The sequence below is a fragment of the Periplaneta americana genome, chromosome 5, assembly GCF_040183065.1.
Source record: "Periplaneta americana isolate PAMFEO1 chromosome 5, P.americana_PAMFEO1_priV1, whole genome shotgun sequence".
Lineage (NCBI taxonomy): Eukaryota > Metazoa > Arthropoda > Insecta > Blattodea > Blattidae > Periplaneta > Periplaneta americana.
Window position 1 is genome coordinate 148397033 of NC_091121.1, and position 20046 is coordinate 148417078.

At 34.2% G+C, this 20046-nt stretch overlaps 1 protein-coding gene across 1 annotated transcript in view; it reads left to right on the top strand.

Annotated features, from left to right (window-relative positions):
- Window positions 1–6610: 6610 nt before the first annotated feature.
- The window catches only part of LOC138700210 (unhealthy ribosome biogenesis protein 2 homolog), a 37997-nt gene continuing 24561 nt past the window's right edge, over window positions 6611–20046 (top strand). The window contains exons 1-5 of the mRNA XM_069826664.1: window positions 6611–6755; window positions 8584–8840; window positions 12364–13633; window positions 14599–14777; window positions 16348–16587. Coding sequence (XP_069682765.1) covers window positions 6740–6755; window positions 8584–8840; window positions 12364–13633; window positions 14599–14777; window positions 16348–16587 — 1962 coding nt within the window. The 5' untranslated portion in view covers window positions 6611–6739. The remainder of the gene's footprint in view (window positions 6756–8583; window positions 8841–12363; window positions 13634–14598; window positions 14778–16347; window positions 16588–20046) is intronic.

Sequence of the window (20046 nt, forward strand, 5' to 3'; positions counted from 1 at the left end):
TAATAACAGCTCTGAGACGATTTGGCATGGATTCCACTAATTTCCCACAAATATTCTTCATTTCTTCATCGCGAAACCATACACCAATGGGGGCAGAAATCATCTTCTCCTTTGTAGAACAATCCATTTTTTGCATTCTTCTTTTGCAAATTGACCACAAGTTCTCAATGGGGTTGATGTTGGGTGAGTTGCCTGGCCAGGGGAGTACCTGAATATTCTTCTTGTTGAAGAATTCTGTAGTTTTTCGAGACGTATGGCATGGTGCCAGGTCTTGTTAGAACACACCTCTGCCATCCGGAAATGATTTTTGCAGCTGGGGTACGATTCTGGTTTCCAATAAGTGAATGTACTGTATTTGTCAGAATTCATCATTCCCTTGATAGGTATTAATACTCCAGGCCCTTCATGTGTAAAACAACCCCAAAACATTACTTTAGGGGGGTATTTGGGTGCTTGTTGGAGATGAGCTGCTGTTACTTTTTCGGATCCTTTCCGTACGTAAGATACACAGTGGCCGTGGACCTCGAAATGAGATTCATCGGAAAAAAGTACATTCTTCCAGTCGTTCACTGTCCAGTGTTGATGTAATTTTGCGCACATTAAGCGTTTTTTGCACATAACAGGGGTTAGCAGTTGCTTCTTAATAGGCTTACGAGCCCTTCATCCAGCTTCCAAAAGCCTACGCCACACTGTTGCGACGTGAATATTCGCCCCAGTGGTAGCCATTAACTCGCGGGTTAAGTCGACAGCAGTTAGTCTAGGATTTAATTTACTTTTCCTGACAATTAAACGATCATCTGCAGGTGAAGTCTTCCTTTTCCGGCCACAGTTTCCTTTTTTCTGGGGTGTGATGGATCCAGTCTCCCTGTATCGTTTTATGATCGAATTAACAGTAGCCAAACCGATGTGACATTCTGCAGCAATTTGCCTCTGTGTCATAGAAGAATGCTCTGCTAATGTTATAATTTTAGACCGTTTTCGTGGAGTTGTATCCATTTGTGAAGACGACAGAATGTACACAGGTTTGCAGTATTAAGTCTTCAACACAACTGAAATGCTTATAAGTACAAAACGACAGGCAAAATGTCACATATTACAGATGTCAATTAAAGCGGTATGAGCAGCTGTGAGGCCAACAATGACAGAAAATGTAAAAATATGTCGTGTTCGGATTAATTTGCATGCTACTGTAATAGGCTATTGATGTATTATCATCATCGGCAAGCTGACAACAATCAATAACTTATGAATTACACATCTTATCTTAAGTCTGCTCAAGGCTATGATTATTAATATGATCAAGATGCAAGACAAACAACTCAGTGTGACCAAGCGTTGAGCCGTATCGAATGAGGATAATAACAATTTTATGTATGGTATTCTCTATCTAGGATTCTATTCCCCCTCATCAGAAATCTTAATTTGCACCCTGGGTTAACATAAATCTGTTTTGCATTGATATTTATATACAGAATATTTAATATCCCAACCCTACGAATATTTCAATAACGAGTTTTGAATCTAATAATCAAACCGGATTTCAAATGACTGTATTTTTAAATATAAAGTTGAAATAGCCTCACTTTTTTGTGGTATCTGTTGTTCTATATTATTCACAAAAATTATAAGAGACTCTTGCATTAATTTATCTAAAAAACGAGTTGTGTTGGAAACTGTAAATGTTGTTAAAATGTGTAAAAGATCCTTGAGACTCCCTTGATGATAAAGACTTCCAGTCTGTAGAAATATTTAGTAATGTATTTTGCACGAGAGTCGAAAAGTGATATATCTTAAATGTGAAATAACATCCAATTTGTTTCTTTTTGTATGAAATAACACCATAATTCACCATGTTTTATACTGAAATCCTGAGCGATCCTACTGTGAATAAAAATATAACATTTCAGTATAAAACATGGTGAATTATGATGTTACATACATAAGTGTTCTGCCCAAGGGCAGGCACTGCAAACCTAGCATTCTCCAATCTTTCCTATTTTCTGCCTTCCTCTTAGTCTCTGCAATATGATCCATATTATCTTAATGTCGTCTATCATTTGATTTCATTTGTTTACGAAATTTTAATTTAAAGTTCTCAAAATTATATTTATTGGAAATGATATAAATATGTACTGTACGCGAATTAAAACAATAAGCTTTGGTTAAGCTAAGTCACAGTCTAATACATACAGTCGCGCAACTTCAACACTTTTTTTGCCAACATTCACGACACTAGCGCTCAAGCGGCAGGGAAGGCACTGGTCATAGGGTTGATACAGCCAGCATGTGCTTTAAAGGTATGCGAGATGTTATAAATTATAACTTATAATAACGTTTTAATCATGCGTCGGAATAAAGGCAATGTGTGCAATGACGAAAATTGCAGTAACAACAAGTTTAAATGTCCGAATTTGTCGTTCTTCAGATTCCCTAAAGACCAGGAGAAAATCATAACACAGTCATAACCAATAATCCACGCTGTAGGTAGCCTACGTATTGTGTTCTATAAAACATTTATTAGTTATCAGTTACCTATTTGTATGTCAGGAAGGAGAGTTTAAATAAAAACAAGGTAAATACCCGTTACAGTATATTATTGTTTTGCAGAGATCATGTGTAAATGTGTAACCATTCCGATTTTGGATAATGTATCTACAGTTTTTAATGCAAGTAATTCCATAATTTTTGTATCCGTGTTTTTTCTCTTCATATTTTTCAAAAGTTGAATGTTATATTGCATTCAAGTAGGGATTATGGTGTTAATTTTTTCAAGAATTCATGGCGTATTATAATCCTTTTGCAAAATATTCACTTCTTGAATAAATCCAGACTGTGTCGATAAATTTCTGATGTGTTGGTATAGATTCATGTGGCAGACGTATTAAGTTCTCAAGATATAAAAGAGCCTTTTTAAATTTAATATAAAAAGTAATCTTTTCTCTAATAATTTGCATGACTGTTATTGGTGTTGATTTTACATTACCAATGATTATTTGAGCCGTTCAGAGCAGAAGTGGTATAAGTCAAAATTAGGTAATGAAGTTTAAAGTAAAAATTCTGTAAAATATAGCGAAAGTAGCAATTAATATATCCTTCGAGCTATTCACTGACTACTAATAGTTTAAATACATTCAATATTAACTGCTACTTTGCGCTGTATTTTACAGAATGTTTACTTTAACCCTCATTACCCATTTTTTACTTACGCCACTTCTGCTCTGAAAATAAAATTAGGCCTACATTTTCTGAGTTAATTGAAGTTACAATTTTTTCAACAAAGTTGTGTATCCATTTGTTCTCACCTACGTCATAATAACAGTAAGTGCATGTAAATTACGTATTATAAAGGTAGGGTAAGTTAAAATTAAGCTTATGTGTGAAAACTGGAAATGTAATGTAAAATGCGGTAAATGTTCCATAAAAATTTAAACCATATCAGTACTATTAGCGACTCAAAATAATAATAAAAAATTGAAAAAATAATGAATTTCATAAATCAATGTCTGTCAAATTAAGGTTTAAATCTTCCCCCTTTTTATTTTTAAGTTTATCTCAGCGGCCGAGTTTACCCCAATTTGCGGTATGGAAAATAGTTAATTTCTCAGGAAATAGGGAGAGGAGTTCACCACGCGATGTACCCTACGAGATATGCCCTACAATTTTGACTCTTCTCACAGGAAATACAGAGTTCCAATGGTTTATAAATATATTTAGGAATGAATTGAATTAACCGTCCACGTACAAACAATTATATTATTTCAAACCATGCTACATGATCAGGGCCATGATTCAGTTGTAAGAATCAGAAAGAATTACGTTTATTCCCAGCTTCTGAAACTTGCAGTTTAACTGTGTGTAAAATTCTTCTAGGATTCTAAAGTAGAATTAGTAAGAACCATATACACTTATTGTATAGCATAAAAATATAAAATAAATTACGCAAAATCCGTTTTCTGATGTGTTATCGTATGTCGTGTGCACACTTTTAACTTGCCTGCCGCTAGAGGGCTACTGTCGCGCCAGCTGTCAAATGTTGGCATATTTTATACGTATGAGTTGCGTGACTGTATCTATTAGACTGTGGCTAAGTTCCCTGGCCGCTATAATGTTGGTAGGCATGTCAATGATTAGAGTTAGCTGGATTTACTATTTTGTTTTAATTAGGTAGTGAAATTTTCTTAAAACATTTTAAGTGGACACAGTGCGACGTAACCCATATTAACAGCTTCTGTTCACTTCTGTTCCATCTATAGTTTTTTTTTTTCCGGCAATTATACATATTATCGCAATATTCAAAACAGAAATTCTTTGAGTCTTCTGACGCTAGTATAAAATTCGTAATGTACACAGTTAAGAAATTAATGAAACAATACTCGTTTGTAATCACGGAGGGTTTCTGTGGACATATTGTACTATCGTATATAATTCAAAAGGAAACTTTATAAAATATGATTCCCGAAAGGTTGCAAAAATTGACACCTTTATATTGTTGCGAAGGAATTTTATCACTGGTTGTAGAGTGAAGAGCGAATACTGCATTTTTTTTCATTGCATTTATTATATTCCATAGATCTTACATTAGCAATGAAGCTTTAAGATGTGGAACAAGTAAAAATTTTACAAATTGTTTACAATTTTCCAATTTTCGACAATTTTCTACAATCTTTACAATTTTTTGGCGAGATGTAGTGAGATGAGGTGAGACCGAGGATTCGCCAAAAGATTGCCTGGCATTTGCCTTATGATTGGGGAAAACCTCGAAAAAAACCCAACCAGGTAATCAGACCAAATGGGGGTGAAGTGAAGTGAGGCCGAGGACTCGCCATAGACCATCCGGTATCAGTCCCTTCGGCTGCTTAACATTTGGTGGTTTATGGTATTGTTAACAACAATAACCCTTTATGCTTTTGGAATACAAATAAAGAATTTATTTCAGTTTACATCTTAATTGTGATAATAACTATAAAATTACAGTGCTACAATCCCTTTTTATTATTTCTAATGAAAATGTCCTCCAAAACAATATTTTCTCTCTCTTCACATTACAAATCCCTCTCCAGAAAAAAAAAAAAACTGTCCTAATTAGGATGGCATTCTGATTAGAATCATTGCTCACTGCAACTGTTCATTCAGCAATTTTCCCACTAGATCTAGAGTATTTTTGTGTTGGTCGGTTAAAATGTATTATTGGCGTAGGAATTTAGCGACTTTTTAACCCTCGCAGAGGCAGAATACTACTATAAATTGTAGTTGTAAAAATAATTATCGGACATTTGCAACTTTTCAAGAATTGATTTGACGACACTGACTACTGCTAGTTAGAGATGGGTAAAAAATAACATAACAGTTATTTTGGAACTGTTCCGGTCTCGAAACTGTTGCAAAAATGAACAGTAGGTCGGAACCTCCTGTTCCGACTCCGAGCTGCTCACTTGTCCAACTGTTGCGGGCCCGCAGTACTGCCAAATCTGTAGCTCTCTACAGTATTTGGTACTGCGTTGCGCAAGGCATGTTCCGACTCCGAGACAACAGAGAACAGTCGGAACCCGTTCCGTTGAACCATGACAGCTCCGGCTACACTGTTCTCGTCGTTCTTTATGTAGTACTTGGAACAAGTTGGAACTTGGAACTCTCACGTGGATGGATGAGGAAGCAAGGAAATTGAAATCTCTGTAGTGTGATCATAAGTAATGACACAGAGCGAGGTGTGATGCGAAGTTTAAAGTACTACACTTTGGTACAGAGCGTTTCTAACATTTTACTAAGTGTGGGGTTTCAGGTTTCACTAATGCTAATATATCAATATATACAGTAGTTATATATTTTTATTATGTATGAACATTATTATTATTATTATTATTATTATTATTATTATTATTATTATTATTATTATAGCTAAGCATTAAGAAAAGTAAAAATAAAAATTAATGATTTTAATTTTTTTTAATATGTAACACGGAGAACAAAAATTACATACTACACGTTTTAAATGACATGTTAAATTTTTGAGTTGGTTACCGTATCTACATGACTTTATATACCAATTAGTGTTGCATTCTGACCTTGTATTCAACAGCTGTTTATCTAATAAACATGAAGCTTCTGTCCGCATACACAGCAAGTTTCCAAACAGAGTCGAATGTGCATTGGAATGTCATCTATTGAGAAGCATGTGTGCTATGATGTCATGCCGATAACGTATTTTAAGAGGAGTCCGAGCGATGAGTGCTCCAACGTATGTGCGAGCTGCTTGGGGAAGAGGGAGGGTACTATACCGCGCTTTGAACGACTCCTCAAATGGAGCGAGAGTCAAAGAGATAACTCGCATCAGTGAACGATTCAGACACATCTCAACTTGTATATTTGTAACTGTTATTTCGGAACTATTGTTTGGAACATAGTATTTTTCCGGAACCGGAACAATCGGAACTGTTCCGGGAAAAGAACAACTTCGCCCATCACTACTGCTAGTGTACTGATAAGTGTAGCCAAATCAGCGGTTTCTTCGCTAGATCTGATATATTTCTATGTTAGTTTAGTGGGTAAACTTTATCACATGTATGTTGTTGATATAGAGTTATAGAGATTCAGTAATTTTTGTAGCTACCACAAATACTCAATTTTTACGTTTAATCAATCAATTTAGTAACTTCTTACCGTTTAGTAACCAGTTTTCAAGAATTGAGTTGGCGATACTGGTGCAGCTGGATCTGCTCATGTGGAAGTGGTATGGGTGGAAATGGCGTTATCTGCAGGTGAGTAGCACGTGTTTGGTATTTTGTTGGATTCTATCATATCGCAAAGCTAATGTAATGGTAAAATCGTGAAATTTGTTTAAAACTATATTAATATTGATATCTCTTGAAGGAATAAGTAATGTAGTACTTTCAAGTACTTTACTGAAGTTACTCAATGTTGTGATGATTGAGGTTATGTCTGAATGTTAGTGATTGAATATTTATTTAATTGTAGTTACAGCCTTTGTCATGCTTGGGATATGATACAGAAGATATAAAAATGCAATGTAATTTTATAAAAATGCTAGGAGTTATGTAATCTAGCAACTTGATGTATTTGTCTTTAGGAGATTGATTTGAAATTGTTATTTTACAATAGTAAGTACGTAATAAAGACAAATATTTCATTCTAGAGTTTTATTTTTATGATTTTAGTCACGTACTGACTGGTTGCAATATCGTAAAGTAGAGAATCTAAAATAAAATGTTACAATTTGGAAGGAGTTTGAAAAAACCTATTAACTCTTTACTATAGCGTTACCATGTTGAGATACAAATGTATTTACATTCTTGGGTTGTAGTCGAATCATTCGTATCGTATACGTTGAAAATTTCTGTATACGGATACCTCACTGGCAACAATTATCTTCAAATACTAAAAAGAGCAGATTTGCCTGTGTTTGTCGAATGCACACCATCATGTTTACGAAAACACATTTTTCACTGCCAGTAATTTATTTTGTGTGCACAAGGTTGGAATTTTGGAGTAAGAGGGAAAGGAAGGTATCCGTGTTCTGAAATTTATCCCATAGGCCAATACGAAAAAAAAAAATTGAATGCCGACACAAATTTCACACCAAAAATATTGGTCGAAAATTCTGGCCGGCAGAGAGTTGCGGGCAGTCGAGATCGCTTGAGCTAGGTGGAAGACCCCTTCCATCTGGGAGGGGAAGCACATGCATCTCATTTCTGTGCGTTTCCTTACTGATACACAGCAAAAAGGCGAGTTTTCTTAAGGTCGAATCAGTGACAGGTTAGATTAGATTAGTTTAAGGTTTTGGTATGCCTTGGAAGATGTTCTCTGCCACCTATCCCTTCCACCTCGACAGAGTGAGCCCTCCTACCTGCATCTCTTCACCGGCCCCTACTTTCACAGCAACTTTCGACTCTTATTTTGGGTGTGAAATTTGCGTCGCACTCAATTTTTTTTTTCTTTACGATGTCTATGACTCGTCTAGGACCCAAGAATATAAATACATTTGTACCTTAAGGTGGTAACGCTAAAGTAAAGACTGACATTTTGTAATATAAAGTAATTACCTACGTGTGTATTTTTCTTGATTGCGCTGAAATTAAGATTGTATGATATTTTAATTCAAGCATGCGTAACAATTAACATTATGTTGACGGTATAATGCACACATATTCTCTATAACGTCAACAGTTAAGAGGACATGCAAATTAATCAACTATAGTAGACCTAATTTTATTTCCTCTGGACAGAATTTGAATTGTAACTGAACATTTTAAATAGAACTGAGAGAGGGAATAATGGACCTGACATTCACTTGTGTTATATTATTTGCGCGAGGCACTGTCCTTAATTTACTCCTCAACAAATCCTACCCAGTCCAATCACTGAAGTGGTCTATTTGTTACCAAGGGTGGTGGAGAAGGTAAGGATATGAGAGGAAACCAAATTTTTCCTTGTAAGAATGTCACACAGGTCCATTATCCTAATGTTCGTTTTAAAGTGATATTGAGCTAAATTTAATGAATAATCATATAGCCTATATAATATATATATATATATATATTTAATTAATAGATTTTATATCATTTTTAGAGTTGATTAAACGACTGGATCAAGAAGATGAACCATTACCAAAGAGACTGCGATTGGCATTAACTGCGTATGAATCAAATGATTTGCCAGTTCAGCGAAAAGAGGAACTAATTTTAAAGTGGCTGTGTGAATATGGAGAAAAAAATGGAAATTCAGAGATCATTTGGTCTGTACTTCAAACATGTCTTTGTAGCACTCACAAGAAGAACATAAGTGATTTTGTCATCAGACCTGCAGCATCATATTCAATTTGTAAGGTTAGTGTTTCTATCTTACTGTAGGTAGCTACCAAATTGATGTTTAAAAATTGTAAGAATGTAAATGTTTTAATTTTCTTTCTGAAAATTCACAAGATAAAAACTTTCAATAATTCGTTTTTCTGACCAATTGTCCAATTTGTATTTGAACAAAATGTATAGTCATAGAGGAAATTATAGGCTACTTCTGAATAGCTGTGGGTTACTTTTTTGTCAGGAATTTGTCCATATATGGGTTCATTCAGCTTAAAAGCATTACTGTTCTCTTTTCGGGAAAATCTGAAACAACAGAACAGTTTGGCAATAGGAGTAATTTTTACTACATGTCTCAAATGCACATGAAATTTTGCCGGGTGTAAGTTTGTAATAGGAAGGCTAGGGAGTGAGCTGCTGGGTCAGGGTGTACAGAGAGACAGCACATAGACAGACAAAGCAGCTGTTGTGCAAGAAGTTATAAGAGGAGATAAGTTCCCCTATCGCTATAGCCAATATAGCCCTCTTTTCAAATGATTTCTGTCCTTAGTTATATGCAGAGACCGGAACTTTGGCAGAATGCCTTTTTAAATGTGTTAAATCTATCTTCATTTTGAAAGTAAATCTGTACGAATTATACCTTTGTGATTGAAATGTCACAGTTTTATGTTGCCCTTTTCTGCCTTTTTTTTTAATATAAATGCCTAATTTACAAAATTAATGTTTTTTTTGCCTTTATTTGATTATTTATCTATTATTTATTAATTTATTATTAAAAATTGCTTACAGCCTATATTTTAATTTATTTCTATAACCGCTACAATGAAAGTGACTTCACCGAATGTATATTATTGTCTTTCAGTCAGTTCATATTCTCTTTGTAACAATGAGTGCTGCCGTGCAAAAATGTATAACAGTAAGCGTTTTAATTATCGCTTGTGTTTATTTGACAAGGCAACAATGAATGCGGGTCTAACGTTATTTTTAACGGTTATTTTTCTTTCAGTTTTCATTGCGACGTTGTTGTAGCTAGCAGCAAGATGCCGAAATTCAGTGTTCCTTTATGCAGTAAATTGCAAAATTATGTTAATACTTTTGGATCTGACGTATTTTGTACTGATGGTAAAGTACTTACATGCAAAATATGTGAGCAGTCAGTGAACTACGAAAAGAAATATTTCATATCGCAACATATCAGTACAACCAAACACAAAAATGCACTTTCCAAGGTTACTGGGAAGAAGATTTCTTTGCTTCCAACAGTAATTGCAACATCGAGTCGAAAATCTCAATTTGCATCTGACTTAAGTAAAGCTTTTCTTGCTGCCGACATCCCTTTGTGGAAAGTGCAAGATTGTGGATCTAGTGCAAGGTTTTTGTAATTGCCTTTTATTGCGTATTTTAGCTATTTATAATGCCGTTTTGCCTGCCTATTTTAGCTATTTATGATTCCGCTTTGCCTGCCTATTTTAATGATTCATAATGCCTAAACTTCCAGTCTCTGGTTATATGCATTCTTCGAACTTATCTTGTTTCAACTGTATAGCTCCATCAAGCTTTCTTTCCGCCTCAGGAATCCATTTTGTAATCTGCTTAACAATATTACTGTTCTCCATTCACAATGATGTGATTACATTATAATTATTGTTCGGTATTCTGTAAACGGTCTTTCTTAATTTCTTTCTTTCCTGCTTCTCTTCATTGTAATTGTTATTTTTCGTCTTATCCAACCGTGAAACCTTTCCAGATCATCTTTCATTAATTTCTACAGCTAATAAATTTATTTCTGTTTTGGTGACTGTGTTTAGCTCATTAATTTGCATGAATATGTTTTTATTAATTATTATATAAATGTATGGAGGAACTATTTTGTTGCTGTATAAAATAGATTTGAAATCTATATATCAGTATCCTTGACTTTGGTTGGTGCTCGTCTGGGGATAGGATGTGACTTTGTAAGAGCTGGTTGCCTTTTTGCATTGGATTTATGAATGTCACCCAGGCCATCTATCAGTCTGGAACAATTTATCATTTCATCACATATACCGTATTTACTCAATTATAATTTGAGAATAAGGTGCTTAGGAAAATATTTAGGGCTAAGAGGGATGAAGTTATAGGAGAATGGAGAAAGCTAAACAACGCAGAACTGCATGCATTGTATTCTTCACCTGACATAATTAGGAACATTAAATCCAGACGTTTGAGATGGGCAGGGCATGTAGCATGTATGGGCGATTCCAGAAATGCATATAGAGTGTTAGTTGGGAGGCCGGAGGGAAAAAAACCTTTGGGGAGGCCGAGACATAGATGGGAGGATAATATTAAAATGGAATATGTATGTTAAGACTTTCTTGTGTTAAATTTTAACGTACCTTGTTGTTTAAATAGGTCGAAACATGTAAACAAGGTACGTTAAAATTTAAAACAAGAAAGTCTTATCATACATATTCCGAAGTGATACAGTGTTAAAAGTTGTGTAATCAAGATGTATATTAAAATGGATTTGAGGGAGGTGGGATATGATGATAGAGACTGGATTAATCTTGCTCAGGATAAGGTCCAATGGCGGGCTTGTATGAGGGTGGCAATGAACCTGCGGGTTCCTTAAAAGCCATTTGTAAGTAAGTAAGTATAATACCCATCTTTTTTGACAAAAGGTCATCTTGAAAACTGGGATATGTATTATATTTGCACGGAAACACTCAGACTCTGACTTGAACAAATTGAAACTAACTCTCAATTTATGTTATAAGATACATTGGGATACTGCTGATGAAAATGGCCATTGCAGGTTCGTGTTTTCTCATCTTGTGCACTTCGCATTTGTAATGCCATGTCCATTTTTAACTTTTCTTTTATTCTAAGATTTTATGTATGCAACTTTTAACAAGTATGCGTCTTTAAATAAATCAAAAGAACAATGAAATTATTTATGAAATGGTGGCATGACATTAGTCATTGTCAGTGTTCTGACATCAATCCTGACCTGTTGACTGGAAATTTCAGTTCTGATATTGAAAGTAAGGATGAATGTGATGTATAGGTAGAGTTAAGAGTGCCTTTATAACCTGTAATCCAGAATGGCTTTTAGCACAAGTGTGTATTATATTCGCCAGTACTTTTTTTTCTGGATTTTAGAATAAACAAATTGGGGTGCATATTATATTCGATAATGTATTATATCCGAGTTTGTGTAAATGGTACTCATGTTCTGACGTACTTTATACTGAATAAGATTGAATTTAAAACTTATACCGTAAAATGGGGTGAATAGGATCAGTGGGGGTGAATAGGATCAAAACTTTATTCTCGGTTATAAAGTTTGTTATAAACTGCAATTGAGAGGGAAGACAGTCATTGCTTACTAGAACAATAATAGTAACCAATGACTGTGATCCCGCTCAAGTACAGTTTATAACAAACTTTATAACCAAGAATAAAGTTTTGATCCTATTCACCCCCACTGATCCTATTCACCCCATTTTACGGTACTTGTCTAAGGGATCTGGTAAATGTTACTATCTTATCTAATTTTCATTTATTTCAGGTTCTGTGTAAGCTCCTAAAATCCGAGAAAGTGGTCAAGAACTCAAAATGTGCTATCCTGGAATGTGCTGTGTGTGTGGTAGAGAACACACATTTTCAGCATTATTTCAGAAGACAACCTGAACAATTTCTCAATTTCCTAAGTGTAGTCTTGGACAATAGTGACGATAATGTTGAAATTTGCGTAAGAATTTTACAAAGCATTTACCTGATTAACAAGCAGGTATTTGAGAAAGAACCCTTTGCCATTTCCTTTATTCAGAAAATACTGAAACCAATTACTAAAGTTCTTGGATCTCTCTCAGTGCATAATGAGTCAAACCGTACAAAAGCTGAGACATTCAAGTGTGTGCAGCAGGTTTTGTTCCCAAAATCACAATGTAAAGCAATTTCTTCCACTCTCATTTCTCTTTTCGAAGGGAATAGTGGTAGTCAAAGTGTTGTCTTCGAGTCTCTTTTAGAATTTCTTTCATCTGCAGTAGTTACTCTTTCGTCAGATGCATCCATTAACTTATTTTCAATTATATTTCAAGCATTTATATCCAGTTACAGAGGTGACATAGGTTCAGTTTATAGAATGTTCATAACTTTGTGTTATTTTGTGGGTATAAAACCTGAAGTTAAACTGACATCAGATGAAGATTACAAATGTCTGCTGAGACACAAGAATTTTAAAAAGACGCTCCCCAATATTCGTGTCCATAAGGCTGTGGAAGTAAATGACACATCGTTAAGTGTGTTAAGATCAATTCTTAATATCTTATCAGACTCTCATATTCGACTAGATGAAGACAGTGGTGAATTGCCTTTTCACAAATGGCTACAGACTTTAGTTATGAATGTTTTCTCTTTCACACCAGAGAATTCCATTTCAGCCTCCGTACTTGAAACCTTGTGTGCATTCATACATTTAGATCCTCTGATAATTGAACCAGAAATTAGCAAGATTTTGGAAATCGTACTGCTAGCAAAGAAAGACTCAGAAGAAGTGAGAGTGGCATATGCAACTTTTCTGTGTGATGTTTCAAATATGTTCGTGAAACTTAGTCAACTGCAGAAGTTGGTAGCAAAGCTGCTGGCACTTGGAAGTGCGGTTAACTGGAGAGCAGTTGAAGGATTGCTGACATTGTCAGATATTTTGCCGGAAGAATTCTGCATTCAGTTCCAGTCTGCAGTAACATCATTACCTGGTTGGCAGACTATTGGAATTATGAGGAGTCTTCTTTTCCACCTGAATCGGGACTGCATAGCTATTCTAGAGAAACAACAAGGTATGTCCAGTGTGGAATTGTGCTTGCATGTTGTTTAGAGTAGAATCCATAAACCTATTAATTCATTCATTCATTTTTAGTGTTCTGCCCAAGGGCAGGCCTTTCACTGCAAACCCAGCATTCTCCAGTCTTTCCTATTTTCTGCCTTCCTCTTTGTCTCTTAATATGACTCATTTATCTTAATGTCGTCTATCATCTGATATCTTCTTCTGTCCCAAACTCTTCTCCCGTTCACCATTCCTTTCAGTGCATCCTTCAGAAGGCAGTTTCTTCTCAACAAGTGACCCAGCCAATTCCTTTTCCTCTTTCTAATCAGTTTCAGCATCATTTTTTTTCTTCACCCACTCTTTCCAACACAGCTTCGTTTGTTATGTGTTTATGTAACTAAACACGAAACGTACGTGAACAAGAGGTCTGATCACTGTGATAGCGCAGCAGTTACTACACATACGATTTTCCGCTGATGACAATCTAGCCCTGCCTGACTCACTTTGTATATTGAGTTCCAAATCAAGGAATGTTATGCTTATAAATTCTTTGAGCTCAATTGCATTTAATCTAATATTGTAGAAAAACTGAGCACTATTATGTGTTCTACACTAAATTTGCTTTCAGTGGTTTTACCAACATTAAGTGCCAATTTCTTTTCATTAAACCAGTCATTCATTATATTTAATATTGTAATGGAAGTGTTTATAAAGTTATCCTATTAATTACTTAAGTTAATTACATTTTGTGTCATCTGCAACTAAGATTACTTGAGATAAATTATTTGTGGTTGAGGCTAAATAATAAATTTAGCAAACTGCAATACAGTCACTATTTTTAAATATAAATATTTATGAACAAGATCTTGTCATATTTAATAATTAGAGTTACATATGTAGTACTTTGGAATCTATTGCAGGTCTACTGAAAACTTACTTAAATAATATAGATTTTGTTGGTTTGTTCTCTTATTTCAGATGATTGTCCGCTTTTGTTCTTAGAAGTTATTAGTAAGTTGTTGTGTCATTTCCTTCGTGGCACTCGCATCGCTGATCATTCTGTTCCTGCCCAAGTAGTTGCTAAGTTCAATGATGCAATGACGGAACTGCAGGATTTACTTGGGAAATTAGGAGAAGCACTGCTGCATAAGGAGCATGTAAGAAAAGCATTTATTAAATTAGTTGCGCCATAATGAGACTGGAATTTCACTTAACATTGTGTCGTGCAGTAAACCTGTTTATCATATTCTTATTTAAGGGGTTAGGTACAGCTTACAGCAGTAAAATTTTTGGAAATATTGAACATTTTTTTCCTCCAGTACTGTATCTTGTACAATAATGAAAATTAGTATGTATAAAACACTGTACTTCTGCTATATGAAAAACAATTTTTCACGATTTAAAAAAATTATATAATATGTTTTCTAATGCCAGGTGTTTGACAGTAAAGTCATTTGACCTCTTGCACTCCAATATTTTTCAAAGATATTATCATGGTCAGCCATTGAAGCACAGATTTTGAGGTGTTCCGAATCCATTTCTTGGTTTGAGTTGCACAATGGGCAGTTAGGGGACTGATATATTCCAATTCTATGCAGGTGTTTGGTCAAACAATCATGGCCTGTTGCCAATCTAAATGCAGCTACAGACGATTTTCGTGGTAAATCGGGAATTAACTGTGGATTATGATGCAGAGAGTTCCATTTTTTCCCTTGAGATTGTGTTATCAAATTTTGTTTGTTGAAGTCTAAGTATGTAGATTTAATAAATCTTTTCACAGATTAATACATAGATTCAATAACAGGTCTGTAAGTAGCAGTGCTGCCCTTCTTTGCTAAAGCATCCGCATTCTCGTTTCCCAGGATTCCACAATGAAAAATTATATATATATATATATATATATATTTTTCAAAATTCAAAATGGTGGCAGTTCACTGTGCAGTGATAGCGTTTCCCTCATAACTCAAAAACTTGTTAACTTTTTCATGTTCTCTCTCTTTTATTTTATTGCTGAAACTCATGTTTACAATATCATGTTCTTTCAACTACATTCCTTAACAAATAATATATATATATATATATATATATATATTTTTTTTTTTTTAGTTAGAAGAAAATACTGATATTTGGCCATTTTTGAAAATGAATTTATTTTTTGTCAGACAGTCTATCAACGATAGAGGTGATCTTGCATCATATTGTAGATATGACATGCACAAATACACACAAAAAATTTCATCACAGAATGTTGGATAGTTTTTGAGTTATGTGGGAAATGCTTCATCACTGCACAGTGAACTGAAATTAAAAAAAAAAAAAAAAAAGAAAAGTAAATGTTTAGTATGTGTTTTACACATACTAATTTTCATTATTGTGCAAGATACAATAATGGAGGAAAAGAAATGTAGAAAATTTTCAAAATTTTACTGCTGTAAGCTGTACCTAACCCCTTAAAACAGCCTACTGTGTTATTCGAAAATTAACATTCAAAATAATAATAATCAGAATGGTATGTTCTGGCATCACTCAGTCTTTGTTTTCTACGACATACTTATCTGCCAGCATTGGAAATATTATTATTTTCCATTCTCTTAAACAGCTAATTCACTCATCTCTGTAACTTTACTTATGGTATCTTTTACAGTCTGTTGACACTTTGAAACTTCGTGCACTTATGCATTTGTTTGAATATTTTGTAAAAATGTGTTTAATATTTTGATTTTTCAGAATTGTCCATTGATGATAGCATTCCTACAGCTCTGCTACAACTGGGCAGAAATACGAATACTTCTCTTGCACTACAGTGGCAAGCTTGATTTGGCCAGTGAGCTACAGTTGGCAAATCTACAAGAGGATGTTAGTGCCACAAATCTCAGATATTTGCATCCGTATTTGAGTAGTGAATTGTGGAACCTGGTTGCACAGAGAATTAAAAATTTTGGTGAATCTGACTGCAAGGAGTTACTGGTATGATCTGTTTGAAATATATAATATTGGGAATAATTGTCAACTAAACATTTTTTGAACATGGTTCATATATTGCTAATACCATGCATGTTTTCGTCCCTACAACAGTGGACACTTTTTTATCAATTGACCTCAAATGTGTCTCACTACGAGTAGTGCACGAAAACTGTAGATCTCTTCATCATCATAGATATAGTCCATGGTAGAACATGAGAGGTGGATCTGTATTACAGCAGAATGAAATGAGGTGATGATTAATGGAGAAAATTTGGCATGCCAGCAGGTGAACCTGGACTAGCTTTTGAAAACCTGTTCTGAACACTTCTAGTGTCCACCTTGAATTTCATTTAAGATTCACCAGAATTTGAATCCAGGTCTCTGCATGGGAGATCTATACTCTAAGCATTTGGCTAATAGTGGATAATAAAACAAACTCAATAGATTTAATTATTTTATTTTCAAATTATTCACATAAGAAGTGTGTTTGAAAAATTCGTGTCCTGACACATAGATGGCATTGAAAACGTGTCAACAATACAGTGACTGTATGAATACAGTGGCCATTGGAGTTGGACACGCCCACCCACCGCCATTAAGATTCCAAACACATTGAAGGCTCTTATGGAGCTAATAAGAAAATCGTAACCTAATACACATGTATTCACAATTATTGACACTCAACGTCTTTAAATAAGATCTGAGGTATTACAAAAACAAAAATAGTACCTGTTTTACCTGCTTCCTGTATGTTGTCGTGGAATAATATAGGTCTAAACTGCAAAGTAAGGTTAGGTTAACTGCTATGGGATATCAGATGTTTTATTATGTTTATTGCATCAAAACTACATCTTGTAGGATTATATATTTTCCCACACTAAGATCACTGTTGAACAATAATACCATATAATCACAGTAAAAAAATCCTACATAACATTTTAAAGTCACAAATCGCTATTAAATACAAGTGAATAACCAGGTCAACGGAATGGCTAGGTAGGCCTAAATACAAACTCATAAATTTGCAGAAACTAAACAATAATATTCTAAATGCTGTGTATCTGCATAGCAACAGACGTATTATCAGTACTCTCTTTTCTACTTAAGCATTTAATTTTTATTTTATCGTAATATAATAGTCTACCAGTAAATTCTTTAATGTTATCACGTGAGAATCTCACAGTGAGAGGGCATAACACTGAAAAAAGTGCTATGATCGCATTGTGACACTAATTATTATTGAAAAACTGTCCTTTTTCTGTTGGCAGACTGTTGATTAAATTTGAACTAATTGTTGCCAATGTTATTCATATCCTTTTCTTTGTGCGTTTAAGTTTATGTACTCTTTTAAAGAGTTATGAATAAAATTTAAAAAAATATATATAAAAAAATTAAGTAATAGCTTAAAAACCGCCCCCTCAAATCTGCCGTCCTAGGCAGTTGTTTAGTCTGCCTAGGCCTAAATTCGCCCGATCTAACCTGTCACATATTTGTACGTGCAAGTCATACCAAAAGTCGCAAGTAATTGGATGACACGTCCTTCACAATACCCCAAATTTTTAAGCCATAAATCTCTAGGGTCTGTTAAACACAAATGAACAACTAGGTCAGCAGAATGGTTATGTGGGTCTAAACAAAAATTTGCAGGAATTGAACAATAATATTCCAAATGCTGTGCATAGCAACAACTTACTACTCTTTCTTCTGCTTAGGCCTACACATACCAGCTATTTTAAGCCTAAGACTGAAAACCTAGGGACAATTTATTGTCATTATTATGACAGGGAGAAAACGAATTGTTTTAACATTCTGCATCTTATGTAGGAAAAATGTTTTCAAGTCAATGTTAAGATATTTTACAATAGCTCTATATTTACTAAAAGTTTGCTCCGATTTACAGAAAAATTTGAGTTAAATGATTACAATAAATAAAAAAAAAACAAGTAGTTCTCTTTGAAGCACTTAATACCGGTACTTGTAAATTCAACATTATTAGTACTGTAATGAATGATATTTGAGACAACAATGTCTAAACACACTTCACAAGTTTTTATAGTCTTCATAATACCAGAGATTATATATCAATCAATATTAGTCTATATAATGAACTCATTCACTGTAACTCATTTTGGTGGCCCGCAGACTGTTTCAATATCTCAATTGCTCATCACGCACAGTATTACCCTTCTCTTGTAAAATGTCTCGGAAACCACTTAAAAATTCTGTCATCCTCATCATAACTACCCTTTGACACATCATTAAGAAACTGTGATAACACATATTAGTCTTGTTAAAGTATTCTCAAACTGAGATGCATTAGGAGTAACTTGTTTTGATCTCACTACCGGCACACTAAACAAATTTTCCAATCTTGTGTGAAACGTGATGTCAGTATCCTCCATCCTCTCGGGTTTTTCCCCATATGGATTCTTCAAAATGTAGCTACCTCACAAAGGACAGAGCTCTCTGTGTAGGAATCCATCCCTCATTGTGGCCTTAGAAGTCCAGGTCTTCCTACTTCCAGAATCCTTAGTGAACTTTTTCATTACAAAGCCCTTCTCGGGTCGATTTGTACATCCATAGGCGCACATCCAACCATATCTGTAATAAAAACCGCATGTGAAATAATTAATATATTTTTATACAAATTTTGGAGCAGGTATAGAATATCGTAGTTCCACAACAGACAGAAAATACGTTCAAATATAAGCTAAAATGTAATCTTCATCTTACGATGTTTGGTGACGTATATACGTCCGTTGATGTGACATATTAATGAATTTAGTATTTAAATTCAATAAGCTAAAATATTATTTGATTAGTGAAATATTGCTCGTCTATTGTGTTTTACTGAAGAACATCTTAAATAAATATTTATTGATACAGATTAAATAAATTGTAACATGTACTTATAATTTAATAGTAATAGAGAGTTTTCATTCTAGGAATTGTATAAAGTTCGTTAATGCTTAAAGCTTTAAAAAATTTCTCATGTACTTAATAAAGCTTAAATGTATTGAATTGTACCCAACTTATATTTCTTTCACGATTTTCTGTTTCATAACTTGTTAACTATGGATAAAAATGGAAATAAATACCGTAAATAATGGAGTATATGTCAGCCTAATATAATTTCTGATTTTTATCTGGACGACTGCTTACATGTTTAATTACTTAAAGGAAATAATAAAATCCGTTATCATGCTAACAACTGATGTTAGTTTTCATCTTTTGCATTGTAGCACAAATATTACGTGGATTACAGTAAGAATACTTAGGCCTATATCTATATGTTAAAGAAATGTAATTATTATCTTACCTTGAAGGTATATCCATAAAATCAGCTGAAAATCAGACGTAATTCTTTATTTTTTCACGTCTTGAAGACGAATAACACGGGTTCCAACTATTTGTTTGGAATCTTAATGGCGGCATTGTACCACGTGACCGCAACATCCAATC